This window comes from Pogoniulus pusillus, chromosome 22 (assembly GCF_015220805.1).
Source record: "Pogoniulus pusillus isolate bPogPus1 chromosome 22, bPogPus1.pri, whole genome shotgun sequence".
In the NCBI taxonomy this organism is placed as follows: domain Eukaryota; kingdom Metazoa; phylum Chordata; class Aves; order Piciformes; family Lybiidae; genus Pogoniulus; species Pogoniulus pusillus.
Window position 1 is genome coordinate 287918 of NC_087285.1, and position 16413 is coordinate 304330.

A 16413-nucleotide genomic window follows, 5' to 3' on the forward strand; every position below is an offset into this window, starting at 1 on the left:
CAGGACAGGTCCTCTTCTAGCTGTGGCCACATTCTCTGCCCCCCACCCCATGGCAGCCAGAACAGTTAGGACTCTTCTCAACAGCTCTGGCCTGTGTGTGATATTCACTGCAACAGAGGAAGAGAGGCAATAATGGTTTCTGGCTTCCCAGCCTAGATGAGCATCTTTAGTTCTGAAGAAGCCTGAGGGAAGGTACTGGAACTGGCATGAGAGCAAGAGTCTCCATGCTGATGGTGAGAGGGTGAACACTCTCCATGATGCATGAGCAGGGATTTACAACCAAAGCCTGTGAAGCATTGCTGAGAATAGACTCAGTCTCTAGACAGGTGTTTTCACCAAGGAGACAAAGAGAGACCAGCTTCCAGTATAGAAAAAGCAGGAACTATAGCTAGCCCTGCCAGAGTCCCAAACCTGTTGAGTTTGGAAGGAAGTGACCTCTGGGGATTATCTGTCTCAAGCTTCCTGCTCAAGCAGGGTCAGCTAGAGCAGGCCACCCAGGTCGATTTGCCCATCAGGTGGAGACTGCACAGCCTCTCTGAGTGGCCCATGACAGTGCCTGGTCACTCTCACAGGAGATAAAGGCAGTTTGTTCAGATGGAGCCTCCTGGGTATTCCCTGCCTGCAGTCCTGTCATTATACACTACTGAGAAGAGTCCAGCTCCCACCAGGTATGGGCACACACGGATAGGCCTCCCTGAGCTTGCTCTTCTGTGGGCTGAACAGCCCCACTTCCTCCAGGATCTCCTTGTATGAAGATGCTCCAGTCCCTTCACCATCTTCTCGACCCCTTCTGACAGTGGGAACCTGCATCAAAGCATTGCAGTGAGCCCCGGAAGAGATGTAGGTGCCTTACCTGCCCAGCATACCATATTGAGGGGACATATTGAGAGGCCACGGCACACAGATGGGCCAGCTTGCTGACAAGGTAAGTTACTCCCAGGGCCTTTTCCCCTTCACTGCTCTCCAGCAGGTCAGTCCACAACCTATACTGGTCCCTGGGACTGTTCTTCCCCAGAACAAGAACAGCTTTAGAAAAAGCAAAGAACCCAGGAATGCATCTCAGAGTCCTGAGGGAACTGGGTGATGGAGTTGCCAAGTTGCTCTCCATGCTGCTTGGAAATCCCTGTCGGTCAGGTGAAGTCCTGGAGACTGGAAGAAGTGAAACATCTAACCCATTGCTAAAAAGGGGAGAAAGGAGGGCCCCAGAACTACCAACCTGCCAGCCTCACCTCTGTGCCTGGGCAGATCATGAAACAGATCCTCCTTGAAGCTCTGCTAAGGCACATGGAGGGCAGGAAGGTGATTTGGGCCAGCTAGCCCATGCTGGCATGTCCTGCCTGATCAACCTGGTGGCTTTCTACAAGGGAGTTGTGCTGGTTTGAGGCTAACAGGACTATTTTTATGAGAAAAAATAGATTACAAGCTGTGAAAACAATGGTGATGTCTACTTCACTCATAGGCTTGCTGAGATGTATAAAAGCAACGATACAAATATAGATAAGACAGTCTCGATCTGTTGGAGTCAGTGTCTGTGTTTTCCCCCTGGGCTTCTGCCATTCTGCTTGGATCTGCATAACTCAACTAATCCTTCTGCTTCTAACCCCCCTTGCCAATCCTCCCAACTCACCTTGCACGTAAGGCAGATTCTGGATAAAAGAGGCAGGTGGAAAGAAGGTAAAAGGGTGGTTGGGAGCCCCTCCTGGGCACTGTGATTTCTGGGAGGGGAATTGTGCTTCTGTATTACTTCTAACTTGTATATTTCTGTGCATAGCTGTAAATATTGTAAGTATCTCTCATATCTTGTGCTCAGTTGTGAACATAAAGCTTCATTCCTTAACCTCCAGCCAGCTGAGTCTAGTCTGGGTGATTTCATTGGGGGGGGGGGGGGGGGGGGGGGGGGGCGGTTACTCCTAAACCATCACAGGAGTGACCACAGCAGTGGACAAGGGGAGGAGGGAAGGAGAGCAGATATCATCTAGTCTGGGCAAAGCCTTTGGCATGGCCCCCACAAAGAACCTTCTCTCTGAGCTGGAGAGATGTGGATTCCATGGGTGGAGTGCCACAAAAATAATCAGGGGGCTGGAACACCTCTCCTACAACAGCAGGCTGAGAGAGTTGGGGCTGTTCAGCTTGAAGAGAAAGCTCCAGAGCAGCTGCTCTTAGAGCAGCCTTCTAGTGCCTGAAGTGGGCTACAAGAAAGCTGGGGAGGAGCCATTTCCAAGAGCTTGTAGCAACAGAGTAAGAGGCAATGGTTTGAAACTGGAGTGGGGTAGATTTAAATTGGATATTAGGAAGAAGTTCTTTGCTGTGTGGGTGGTGGGACTGTGGAACAGCAACCTGATGTAGTTGGAGATGTCTCGGCTCATGGCAGAGGTCCTGGACCAGCTGATCTGTAAAGGTCCCTTCCAAGGCAGTGCATTCTCTGATATGTGAACGATTGCAGTGGCACTGTTTGGCTCACTTGGGTAGATACCTATGGGCAGTGCTTTTCTAGTCCATAGTTCAGCAGTAACAGTTGAATTTTACAAGGTTTAGCTGTACAGCTTTGCACTGACACTTATCAACCAATGAACAGGCGGTGGCACAAAAAGCAAGTGGAACAACCTGGGCATGAGGATGGCCTTGGGAGATCAGTGTTAAGGACATCCATCCAGCAGGAGATCTGTCGGACACACACCGGCAGAGTAAAGCAGAACAGGCTGCCAAGAGAATGCCCCTTTGAAGCAAGTCTCAGCCCCCCATGCTGCCCCAGCCCCCCAGCTGCTAGGCATACCTGTGTTTTTAGGCCCGTCTGTATACATGGGTCCTGGAGGCGGAGGTGCATTTTGCCATCCATACTGAGGGTAACCTTGGTAACCTGGCTGGCCTGGCTGGTATGGCCCCGTGGGTCCAGGAGGATACCCTGGGTAGGGGCCTGGAGGACCACTTGGCTGCTGGGCATAGGGTGGGTAAGGGGCAGTTGGGCCCGGGCCGGGGTAGGGTGGAGGATTTTCGTAGTTCATGTGGGATGCAGAATCTGTCCTGCAGAAGGAAAACAAACAGAACAACAGTTTTGCTTTGTCTGTTTCACCCATAACCATATAATGCCCAATTCAGACTGCTCTCCTAAAAGATCTGTGAGAAATAGACCTCAAAACACCTGCTCAAGCAGTGAGGTTATTTTAACCCTATTGCAGCTGGAATGATTTCAGTGACATGAGTTCAGCTGAGCAGCAGCGACTCACTGCTTTCCAGGCAAGTATCAGCTGTTCACCCTAAGTCACTACACAGTCCTGCAACTGCAAAGCAAAATCCTCTGCTTCCACTCATGATTACACTGCTTTGGTATTAAACAACATGCACACATGCATCCCTGACAGGAGAGAAGAACACAGGAATCCACCACGATTCTGCTAATTTTTACAAGCACCTAGACCAGCACTCTGGAGCAAGACTGTGTGTGAATAATTTTCTGATGACACTGAAACTAAGCACACTGTGCACTCTTCCACTAACATGCAGCTGAATCATTATGCAGCCACACAGAGTCAGGACCTTGGGCTTAGTATCATTCAAAAAGCAACATTAAAGACACCTCAGAGAGCTGATGTTCATAGAACCTAATGTATTCATGGTACAGCCATCAAAAAGCAAGACTGTTGCAATAATGGAACTTTAATTAACCTGTAAGCAGCATGGCTAAGCAAACCACTTCTCACATTAGGTTTCTGAAGCTTCTCCCGGGTGGAGAAATGCCCTTAGTACCATGTGTTCAGGAACCACCCTGACTGTAGCCACTGCTGTCCTACACCTCTTCACACGCTGCACACCTCTTCACACGCACTTCAGGCACAAGTACCAGGAGTCTAACTAGCCTCCACTGTGGCCTGCTGCTGCCAGCATGGAGCAGGAGACACTGGCAAGCAGGATCTGCTTTGGGTAGTGCAGAGAAGGAGCTGGGCTCCTGGATGCCCAGGATTGCACACCCAGTCTTGGGGCTCTGCAGGTTTGGAGTTCATAAGAGCCCTTTAGAACATCCAGACTGAGCTGCAGTGTGGCACAGATTGGAGAATTTCACCTTTGTAACTCTAGAGCCAGCCCAGAGCAGTCATCTGCCAGGCAGGAGTCAAGTGAGCCAAGGCTCTGGGGCTATGTTTAGCTGCAGCAGGTCCTGACTGTTGGAGTGAGATCTGTTTACAGCTTGCTATTTCATCAGCTGAGCGCTGCCTGTCCCTCCCAGGATCCCGAGGCTCCCTGCTTCTTTACACACTGCCCAGGCCAGCTCTTGTGAGTGCAGTGCTGGCTGCCATGCAGAAACTCCAGGGGTCCCATGCAGGCACCCTGGCACCATTACCAGGCTGATGGCACTCTAGCTGAGGAGAGCACTGCCTACCCTAAACCACTCCAAAGGCACACCCCAAGGGAACAGAGGTGACTTCCCTGCCACAAGGACACCAAGGAAGCCTTCGGTTTTGGCAGGCTGTGTCTTCCCAGTCCCCCCCGGCCTGCAGTTGCCATTCACCTCAACTCATTCTAATGTTCCTCTTGCTGTGTCCCCCAGGCACAGTCCCAGTGAACTGCAAAGGCAGTGCTGTAACCATCCAAATGGTATTTCTTAACACCTTTGATGAGTTTTAACTGCTTAACCAATGCCAGATATTAGAGGAATGTTATTTACTTTTCCACTGCCAGGCCAGCCAGACCACTTCACTGCTCACTTCCAAGCAGCCAAGCACAACACGTTTAACTTGAGCTTCTTCAACCCTCGTACTACACTGCCATGCCTCTACCAAAGGTGCAGGCTCCAGAGCCAGTAAGCACAGGCACTAAGCCCTACAACCCACCTCAGTGCAATGTGCTAGAGAACTGGCACATTGCAGGTCAAAAACGTTCATCTAACCCAGAAAATCATCTCAAAATAGCATCCCAAAGCAAGTTCCCAGGGAAGAACAAGGCCAGAGGGAGTGCATGTGTATACCTACAGTGTTCACATGGCAGGGTAACCATTTGGTGCCTGAGCCAGACAGGGCCCAGGCAACCCACAGACCCCTGTGAGCTCCCCCACAGCTGGCACACAGCTGCAGAGGCTACACACAGCATGAGGGAATCCAAATCTCTGCTGAGTGGAAAACTGCCTCCTGCCCCACTGGGGTGACTGCAGGAGGCAGGGATCAGCAGTCACCGTCCTGAATTTAGGCATTCATCAAACCAAGGAGGAGATATGTGGCATCTCCTGTTCCAGGCCAAAGAGCCCCAGCCCACTGTCTATTCCTTCGGCAGAAGCCTCCCCCTTCTCTGATCCTCCAGATCTGTGCTAGGCTAGCACCCCCTAGACAGACAGTCAGAGACAAGGCATTTGAAGGCAGCAGACCTTTCCACAAGGAATGCTCAGGGCTCAGCTCTCTTTGGTGATCAGCACCCAGAACCATCAAAATCACATTCATTGCTTGGATTTTCCAAAGCCCACCTACTTGAGCAGGCTCAGCTCAGCCCAACCTTCCTAGTGCTGTCCAGTGAGGTCTTCCTTGTGGTCTGCTCACACACCTCCATTCAGTTAACTATGTTCAGTACCACTGTCATGCCAGTGCTGTAGCAAGGTTCAAGAGCTGTTGTGATTCTTCATCTGCCTGTGAACTTCAGTTCAGGCAGTGGATATCTTAATCTCAGCCACCACAATGCTCCTTGCCATGGGAACTTGTGCTGGGATCCCTGGGGGCCACCTTCCATCCTCATGGTTGGCCATTTGCTCCCTTCCCTGCTCCCTTTGGTCCCTGAGCAGGAAGCCTGCCACTACCCCGTGGCTGCCTGGTTTCTATACAAGCACCCAGTGTGGGACTCATCAAAAGACTTTCAGAGAGCTGATACGGTAGATGGTGGAACCACGCAGGTAGGAAAGCATCTCTGCAGGAAGGTCTGAAATGGGTACCAACATACAAGGCTGTACCTGGTAAAGCAGACAGAAGGAGTTAAAAATCCAAGTCTGGCAACAGCTTGAGCAAACAGGAAAATGTGGACAGGGAACAAAATGCAAGTACCAGTGCTCAATGTGGACAGGAAACAAAAAGCAAGTACCAGTGCTCAATGTGGACAGGGAACAAAAAGCAAGTACCAGTGCTCAATGTGGACAGGGAACAAAAAGCAAGTACCAGTGCTCAATGTGGACAGGGAACAAAAAGCAAGTACCAGTGCTCAATGTGGACAGGGAACAAAAAGCAAGTACCAGTGCTCAATGTGGACAGGGAACAAAAAGCAAGTACCAGTGCTCAATGTGGACAGGGAACAAAAAGCAAGTACCAGTGCTCTTTGTTCCACAGCTCTGTCCCAGCCACTGCAGAGGAGGTGCTTAGCACCTGAGCTTCTATGTGGGAGAGGGACAGAGTAGAACACTGAAGAGTGTGCTGAACACCAGACAGATGCCTGGGCAGAGACCTCAGAAGAAGAATAGAACAGCGGAGAAGTTGAAAAAGAATAGGATTAAGAAGTGTACCTTCCACCTGGGCAGAAGTCACTTTTCCTCCATGCCTGAGGGTAAAATAACACGGCTGAGATTAGACAAGGAGAGAGCATCTGACAGGAGCAGTCTCATGACAAACGAGAAAACTCCTGAACAGCTCATGTAGGCCTTCAACAAGCCAGGAGCTGGCTGCAGAAACCCAGGTCCTCAAGAAGCCCTAAGCACTGCTCCTACCCATCTCTCTCAGTCCCACCCCAGCTGTGAAGGTCAGCCTTCTTACAATGGTCTTTGTCCTCACTTAGATTCTTGGCTGGCATTTTCCCTTGTCCCCACTTCCACTATCAGTTACTGCCAAATACACACTCTTCCCTGCTTCACATAGAATCACAGGATGTTAGGAGCTGGAAGGAACCTCAAAAGCTCATCCAGTCCAACCCCCCTGCCAGAGCACAATCGCCTACACCAGATCACACAAAGGATCATGTCCAGGCAGCTCTTGAATATCTCCAGAGAAGGAGATTCCATAGTCCCTCTGGGCAGCCTGTTCTGGGCTTCCATCACCATCTCAGTTAAAAATTGCTTCCTCATGTTGCCATGAAATTCCTGTGCCTCAACTTCCACCATTGCCCCTTGTGCTGTCATTTGGCATCACCAAGCAGAGGCCCACCTCTCTCAGTCTCTCCTCATAAGGAAGATGTTCCACTCCCCTAATCACCTTTGTGGCTCTGTGCTGGACTCTCTCAAGCAATTTTCTGAAATCCTTTTTGAACTGAGGGGCCCAGAACTGGACACAGTTGTGTCCTCACCAGAGCAGAAGGGGAGGAGAACCTCTCCCAGCCTCCTCACAACAGCTCTTCTAATTCACTCCAGGATGGCATTGGTCTTCTTGGCCACCAGAGCACACTGCTGGCTCATGGGTCAACTTCCCATCCACCAGCACTCCCAGGGCCTTTTCCCCTTCACTGCTCTCCAGCAGGTCAGTCCACAACCTATACTGGTCCCTGGGACTGTTCTTCCCCAGGTGCCAGACTCCTCTCTTGCCCCTGTTGGATTTCATTCCCTTTCCCCCTGCCCAGCTCTCCAGCCTAAGCCTCACTGAATGGCAGCACGGCCCTCCAATGGGTCAGCACTCCACCCAGCTTTGTGTCATCAGCAAACCTGCTGGCAGTGCCCTCATCCAGGTCATTAATGAATATATTGCACAGCACTGATCCCGGTAGTGACCCCTCAGGGACTCCACTAGTCACAGGCCTTCAACTAGACTCTGTCCCATTGACCACGACTCTCTGACTTCTTTCCTTCAACCAGTTGCCATCCACCTCACTCCCTGATCATCCAGACCACAATGTCTCAGGTTAGCTGCAAGGATGCTCTGGTAGACAGTGTCACATGCTTTACTAAAATTAAGATAAACCTCATCCACTGCTCTACCATCATCAATCCACCTGATGATGTTCTCATACTTGCCCTTTCTGAACCCTGTGACAGTGTTTATGTTTTCCTCATTCTTACAAACTCAAACACATGGTGCTGGCCATGGGGTGCTAGCCCCAGTTACCTGTGTGTCTGCTTGCAAGGCAGAGCCTTGAATCACAAAGCAGATACTTCTCAGAGGCACACTTGAGCACTTGGTCAAACGTATTAGGAAGCTTTGCTGTGGGTTCTCACCCCAGCTAATAATTCCATGAAAGCTGCAACCAAAACCAGCTCTTGGGAGCTTTTGTCAGGGCATGTATCTGTGGGTTTCCCAATGAACATCTCTTGGAGGCAAAGCTCCAAGCATTCAAAAAAGCCCTTTGTTTTTCAGGGCACTGCAGGAAGTCCATTAGGCAGAGCCAGTGCTGCATGGTCTCACCAGATGTGAAACCTTATTTAATGCTTAGCCCAACACAGAGGTTTCCACGATTGTAACTAAACACCTGCCCTGCCTGTTGCTGGTTATCAGCGGAGAAACTGCTGGTCCTCTTGGGGAGGGTGAAAACATTCTGTTTCTTTCTCCCCAATCCCTTTAGTACTTCTGGTAAGAGATTTATTAAGATACCGTTAAGTTTCCCTAAGCTATATTCCAACCCCTTTGTTCCACTTTAATGCCACTTGGCCTGCCTGGGCAGAAGGGTTTGGCATTTCAACAAGCAGTTCTCCGTGCCTCAGAAGGCTGCACTGTCTGCCACAAGGGCTGCAAAGGAACTCACTGAAGCAGAAGGACGCACACATTGTATCAGACAGAGAGTATGGATGGCACTAGATGTGCATATGTAGACACACAGAGATATTAATATGCAAGAACCACCATTCTGGGAGAGAATTGAAGCTCCTCTACATCTGCAACCCATCTGAAGTGCAAGTACACAGCTAAGACAGTCTACTATTTTGGCAACCAGTCTGCCTCAGGGGACAGGTTTCATCATTAAGCTTTGAGAATCCCTGCTTCTTTCTGATGGCTCTGAATTTACTGCCTCACACAAGGTCAGCACACCAAAGCAGCTGTCAGACCCAGTCACTCACTGCTCCTGATCTCCTCTTCCAGCACACCCACGAATTTATTATCTTTTTTTTTTCCTCCAGGCATCCGTCCCAAGATGAGCCTCTCTACTTGTTCAAAGCCTGTCTTATTCCTTGGCCATTCCTGCCACCCATTGCTGTGCCATTGGTTTCACTTTGAGAAGGAGTGAGCAGGTTGTGTGAAGCCCTGCTATGTAGTGCTGCAGCAGTCTTCTGCCTCACATGCTCTTCCCAGCCCACTCTCAGGCCAGCTCTTAACACTTGCCAAGCCAAACAGAGCTCGAGTTCCACCACACTAATTGCAACTGCAAGTTTCCTGTGAGTGGAAATAGCTCAGGTGGAGCTTGTCACTGCACATGCACAGCTGGGACCACCATCCTTCTCTTGCTGCTCATGGCAGAGCATCTGTACTTTCACTGATCAGCTACCACTGTTCTGGAAGTCTCCACAAACAGTCTCAGTTTCAGCATGGGAAAGTCTCCTGCTATCTAACTACCCCTTTTCAAAGGTCAGCATGTGGTAAGTTATTAATCAAACGAGATTCACCTTTATCCCACCTATATTTAGGAACACTGGGGAGGATATTCTTTTCCCCCTAAAAAAGGGGGGAAAAAAAATCAGTAGCCTCATTTAGGTATCTGGCCTCCACCTCACCTGACAAGAGGAGCCCTGCAGTACAGCACAGGCCCTGTGCAGGTTGGATTTTTGGCCAGAAGATAGCATGATGCAGCTAAACAGGACGAGGACATGGGAAAGAACAATGGAAGGAAAGATCTTCTGCTAGCATATGAGGTTCTCAAACACAAAGCCTTCACATCTTGCCAAGAAAATCCAGTTCACTTTTTAATCCTCCACCAAAAGGCTACTTTTAAGGTTGGTACTCACTCAAGTATCTTCTGAGGTCAACACAATTCTGGCCTTCAAAGTGACTAGAGATCAGTATGAATCTGCTCCTGCGTGATGGTACTGGTGACACCTTATTACCCTGGCAAAACAGAAGCATCTACATATTTGCTCAGTAGGTGTTCACAGATGCTAGTCCACCTGTAGAGAAATACCAGTCCCTACAGACAGCTACCTTCAAGCCAGATGCAATCTCCTGTGCAAGTGAATCAATTAACTGCAAAGCTGTGCATGTGTGGGGGAGAGGACAACCTGAGCTGGGCACTGAAACAGGGCTAACTGCCTGCTGCTGCACAGGCAACAGGGAAAGAAATAGCCCTCTGAAAAAAAACAAAACCCACCAGAGTGATTAATTAATTAAAATCCAAGGCAGATCAGTAGTCTGGAACATCCAGAGAGCCTCCCTCCACTCCCCAGAATCCCCAGACAATCAGCAGATTTTAGGAATTTAGAGGCAGGAAATGGTTTGTTTTTAGGACAGTAGAACAAGCACCACCCCTCATGAGCTGCTCCAGCCAGGAGGGATCACATTTGTCACATCAGACATTGACTCAGCTGGCCTCTGCACAGATGAAGATGGAGGGCACAGTGAGAGGCACAGTTTCTGAGAAGGGCAATTGGGGCACCCTGATGTAACCCACCCTTTCAATGCCTGCAGCACTAGGAAGTAGTTTTCCAATACAGAGCTCTAATGGAAAGTACATTTAACATCAACAATCCAGCTCCTGGCAACCAGCCTAGCATTGAAATCACATTTCATATGAACAGCATCCAAATGAAAAAAAAGCACAAGTGCCTTTTAAATGGCACTGATTCTGTGTTTCCCTCTTCTCAGCTCCTTTTCCAGCTCCATTTGGTGATCGCGGGAAAGGTACATTGAGGATAAATTTTAAGTGATTCCATCCTTGCTCAGTTTGCTTCCAAGAAAAGTCACCTCCCTGGTCTGTCTGTCTGCCTGCTGACTTCACCAGGCAGCACCATCAGCCTGGAGTCACAGCTGAAAGGGAAATGCACATAGACCTGCACCCACTTTTTCTGGCAAAAGCTACTCAAAACTGGCTTACTTCCCAAAACACGGGTCTAGGGAAACTGAAAAGCCCAGCCTTGTGCCACCAAAGGAAAGCTAGAAAACACTGCTTTCTTAATACCCATTTCCTTAGGAGGTCTCCAGAGCTATGGGGTGCTCCATGGTCATCAGGAAGAGCTGCGTTTCCCCACCTTTATTTGTGTGGCTGCAAAAAAATCCCAAAACAACCTCAGCTGCTGTTCCAAGTGGCTGAAGCCACCAAATTTGGCAGCTGGGCAGAGTGAGCAGCAGTGGGCTGGATGGAGAGGTATTTAACCTTCTGAGTTCCTAAGCCAGGCACCCCTCACCTCCTAGCACCCTCCAAGCCCTCCTGAGGTCTGAAGTCTGCCTACCTGCACAAATGGAGAACACACTTCATGTGTAAGGCTGACATTTGTGTCCCTGCAAATCATTTCACCCCTTCAGTCCCACTACCTCTCCTGCCTTCTTCACAGCCCCAGGACTGATACCCACATTTCCAGTTGGTTTCAGTTTCAAGAATCAAGGGGTTATCAGTTTGAAAGGGCCTGTGGCCACACGGGCAGTATTTGCCTCAGACTCAACATCCTTGGCAGTTACAGGATCTGCCTGTCCTTGCTGCCCTGTCTCCACAGGACTCAAAACAGTTCCGAATGCCAGGACTTTCCCTCTGCAGACAATCTTCTGTGTCTCCGCAATGGTTACAAATGCACAAAACCATACCACTCATAATTCACTGCTCATCTTTCCTGCTCACTATGTGCTGTCTACCAGCCACTCACACGTTCTGCATGGTGGAAGCATGAAGCTGAAGAACTGCCTGCATAGCTCCTACAGTAAGAGTGTTGATGAACAGAAATTAAATCCAGTGCTCTGCTACTGTTATTACAGGAGCTCAGGGGGAAAACTTCTCAAACTAATCAGACATCTGATGAAAGGTTTAAAGAACGTGTGCTTTAACCCCAGAGACAAACAATTACAATTCCAGGATGTACCCCAGCACCGCCCTTCCAAGTTCCACAAGCCAAGGTGCTTGCTGCTGACACATCGGGTGAGACAGCCCAGTTCCAGAAGTCCATGGGCCAAAAGGCACCAAGAAATGGAAGCCTTTAAGCAGACCTCACTGCAGAGAGGGATATTAACATACTGGTTGCAAGTTTTGGATGCTTTTGCACACTGCTCTTATTTAAGCCTTCGTATAATGTGCTATATTAGATTATTTCAGTAATACATACATCTATTTTGCTCTTAACACAGTTTTTAAGGTGCAACAAATACCAAGCCAACAACAATATCATCACTGAAAACATCTGATTGGTAAATTAAACCAGACTCTGCAAATGGTTACAAGAAAGCAGTTTTGTTGGTCCAAATCAGAAGAGAATGTGAAACAAAGAGTGTGACTGGCAAGAAAACGTATAAGCAGAGCTAACAAATTCCTATGTGCTCCTCAGCTGGTGCTCTGGCAGCATCCCAGCACTGTCAGCAGCAGTCTCTCAGATCTGATATGCTCATGGATTTAGCTGGACTGCATGAGGATTTCCTATCATGCTGTGCAGAAACACATCAAAGGGCAGCACACAGCTTCCAACACACAGTAAAGTCAGCACAGGCAGACAGAAATAATACATTTTTTTCAACAGCTCAGATCCCATTCCTTGGGAAGATTTTTGTGACAGGCTGGACAGAACTTTTTTCCTCACACTTCTGCTTTTCCACAGCCTACATGCAGTTGCAACAGATGCTTTACTTTGCCTGTAGGGCATATGCAAGAATCCTCTTTAATGGCTGCTCCTCACATTGCACAAGAAAATTTCTCTCATGCCATTTGTCAGGAAACCAGGAAGCCTTTGCCTTTCAACTCTGCCAGAAGTTGAAAGGCTATTACAGTTCAGGGCAGTGCCCACAAAGGTTCTAAGACCAAATTACACCTCAACATACATTATAATGCCAGCCTGGAAATACACATATACTTTCCCAATGCACAAGTGAAAGAAGCTTTTTTGTATGGTAGAGATGGTGCCTGGGTAAGAAATAGAACGGGGCAGACATTCCCAAGCCCCCAGGTGGGCTGTGAGAACACAGTCTTGTTCCCTCTCCAAAGCAAATGGCTTCCATAGAACTGGGTCTTGGCTGGGAAACACACCTTGGGATGCAACCATGCAGGTGGCACTACACGCACCTGCCCTGAAGCATGGGTGCAAGGCCCGGCACTTGATGCCAGAGCAGGCAGCCTCTCTCATTCCTCAGAGGCTCCCACGCTGCCTTGAGAGAAGCAGACAGCAGGATGCCAGACTCGGCACTGCTTGAATGACTCTGGCTCCTTGTTCCCTTCCTTTGTTCCCAAAATGACAGGGTGCTATTTTCTACTCATTGAACCACAGGGTTTCAGCTCACAAACAGGAAGCTGAGGAAGATGGAATACACAACTGAGAGTAGGAAACATCGATATCGAAGGCAGGCATTCCAACCCCGCTCATTCAAGTCCTTGGCTCCCACTAGAAGTTTACATGACTGCCTGCAGAGCCTACAGGGACATCAAAACAGATAGCAGAGAAAAAGCAGACCTGTTTGTGAAAATCTAGTGTTACACAAGCTTGCTCTGCTCTCCTAGAAAAAAACGAACATATTCATCTGGTCACGCACTGAACCACTTCCAAACGAGGCAGCTTCTCTGCACACACCACAGCAGTGCTTCAGGTAATTCTCCATCATTCCAGTGCAGTGCCACGAACAGTAACAGGACTGCTTGCACTTGGAGGAACACCTCTGGTTTTTAAGCAGCAAGCCACTGCCAATTTAAAATGTCATATGGAGCTGGGGGCACACATAGCAGCAAAACAATTGAACCCTCTGCTCTGGCACAGGGTACCACCTTGCGGGGTCTGCTCTGCCTATGTCAGAGCCCCCCCACTCATGTTGGAATCATTGGTTTACAGGACATGCTCTCCTTTTCAACCTTTGCAGCAAGACACCCACCAGCCCCTGCAGATCAGCAGTTACTGCTCTCAAAGCCTTAGGAGAATGTTAAATCAGTATTTTAACAGAGATGGCCATTATAGCACGTGAATGAAGAAGTAGAGTGTAATAGACTTAGGGCTGAAGTAGGTTCAGTACTGGGTAAAAAGACTGTTCTGTGCAGTGCCTGCTAAATCCTGACCCTCCCCAAAAGACACTGAATTACGATCACCAAAATGTATCCAGTCTCAGTCCCTTTTGACTCCTCCTCACTCTGACACAGAAACAGTACACTTCTCACCAAGGTGTCTAGGAAGAGTCGGTATTTTTATTAAAGCAAGTAACGCAGTTGAAAGGGAAATATCCATTCTCTGTCACACAGCACTTCCCTCACCTCGCATCTCCTCACTGTATTTACCACAGCACAAAAGAGGAAGGAGGCAGCTGCGCTCACCCATGCTCAGTCCCTCACCCAGACTTACCCTATTTGGACAACTGAACCTTCTCCTCACACAACTCTCATAGCAAAGGTGAAAGCAATAAAAGCAAAGAGCAGGGATTGTGTTTTTTTTTTTCCCTTTCAGATAGAGCTAAATATGGATCTGGGTTGCCTAGGCAGATTTTGGTGCTGTTCCAGAGACAGTTGCCCCACTGTGTCAGGAGGGGCTGCCAGATCTGTCTAGCAAGGAGACAAGTACCCTCTTCCTTACTCTCCTATTGCACCATGACATTTAACTATCCAAATGAAGCCTCTGACAGCTACAGAAAAAGAAATTATAAATCCAAGACAGCCATAATGGCTTTTAAACACAGGATGCAGCATTATTACTTTTACTCAGAGAGTACCAGAATACCTCTTGCTCCACAGTTGCTGCTCCGCAGCAACCTCTCCTGGAGCACAAATCCTATGAGGAGAGGTTGAGGGAGCTGGGCCTGTTTAGCCTGGAGAAGAGGAGGCTCAGGGGTGATCTTATTACTGTCTACAACTACCTGAAGGGGCATTGTAGCCAGGTGGGGAGTGGCCTCTTCTCCCAGGCAACCAGCAATAGAACAAGGGGACACAGTCTCAAGTTGTGCCAGGGTAGGTATAGGCTGGATATTAGGAAGAAGTTCTTCACAGAGAGAGTGATTTCCCATTGGAATGGGCTGCCCAGGGAGGTGGTGGAGGCACCGTCCCTGGAGGTCTTCAAGAAAAGACTGGATGAGGCACTTAGTGCCATGGTCTGGTTGATTGGATAGGGCAGGGTGATAGGTTGGACTGGATGACCTTGGAGGTCTCTTCCAACCTGGTTGACTCTATGATTCTATGATTCTAAGTCCATTAGTGTCGCATGAGCCCATCAGCTGAGCACAGACACCTGCCTTTTCTCCCCCTATCTTGCATAAACAACCGTGGTTGAGCAGCACTGCTCTCCCTGATGTATAGAGCAGCACTGTTGAGCCCCACAGCACCCCACCTGGCCTTGCTCCCTGCAAAGCAAGGCTGACAATTGAAAGCACCTTTCTGGTAACAACTGCATCAATAGGGCTGACAGACAGGGAGACACACTCCTGAGTCAGCAGCAGTGCAGCTCAGGCACACCTGGGGGGCTTCAGTGGAGATTTCCTTCCTGCTCCACAACAGCACCCACCTGACCAGACAGCTTGGGGGCCTGTGCACCAAAGTGTGCCCACATCTTGCCTCCCTCCCAGAGCTGGGACAGGTCTTTACTCCAAGATGTTTTCCTTCTCAGAGCAGCAACCCTGCCCCACACGTTCCCTCATCCATGTCCCAGTTCTTCCCCACAACCTGCTTCGCAGCATCCAGGCTCACCCCCAGGCCCTCCTAGGCCACCGACCCTCACTGCACGGCTGGGGCAGCTCAGGCCTGCAGCTAGCTCAAGCCTTCTGACACACACCCAGGTACAGGCTGCTCCTAGCCCCTCACCTCCACAACGCACCAGGTCCCTGCCCCATGCACAGCCCCATGGGGCCCCTCACCTCACACACCCATGGGACCCGCCCCACACACAGCCCCCCACCTCACACACCCATGAGATCCGCCCCACACACAGCCCCCCACCTCACACACCCATGGGACCCGCCCCACACACACCCCCCCCCACCTCACACACCCATGGGACCCGCCCCACACACAGCCCCCCCACCTCACACACACCCATGGGACCCGCCCCACACACAGCCCCCCCACCTCACACACCCATGAGATCCGCCCCACACACAGCCCCCCCACCTCACACACCCATGGGACCCGCCCCACACACACCCCCCCCACCTCACACACACCCATGGGACCCGCCCCACACACACACACACCCATGGGACCCGCCCCACACACAGCCCCCCCACCTCACACACACCCATGGGACCCGCCCCACACACAGCCCCCCCACCTCACACACCCATGAGATCCGCCCCACACACAGCCCCCCCACCTCACACACCCATGGGACCCGCCCCACACACAGCCCCCCCACCTCACACACACCCATGGGACCCGCCCCACACACAGCCCCCCCACCTCACACACACCCATGGGACCCGCCCCACACACAGCCCCCCCACCTCACAC

The 16413-nt window shown here is 50.1% G+C and overlaps 1 protein-coding gene across 1 annotated transcript in view; it reads right to left on the reverse strand.

The window, feature by feature from the left end:
* CYSTM1 (cysteine rich transmembrane module containing 1) overlaps positions 1–15532 on the reverse strand; it is a 30187-nt gene extending 14655 nt beyond the window's left edge. Inside the window, exons 1-3 of the mRNA XM_064161358.1 lie at positions 15473–15532; positions 6467–6501; positions 2774–3021 (exon numbers count right to left, since the gene is read on the reverse strand). Of these exons, the coding sequence (XP_064017428.1) occupies positions 2774–3021; positions 6467–6501; positions 15473–15517 (328 nt within the window). The 5' untranslated portion in view covers positions 15518–15532. The remainder of the gene's footprint in view (positions 1–2773; positions 3022–6466; positions 6502–15472) is intronic.
* Between the last annotated feature and the right edge of the window lie 881 nt (positions 15533–16413).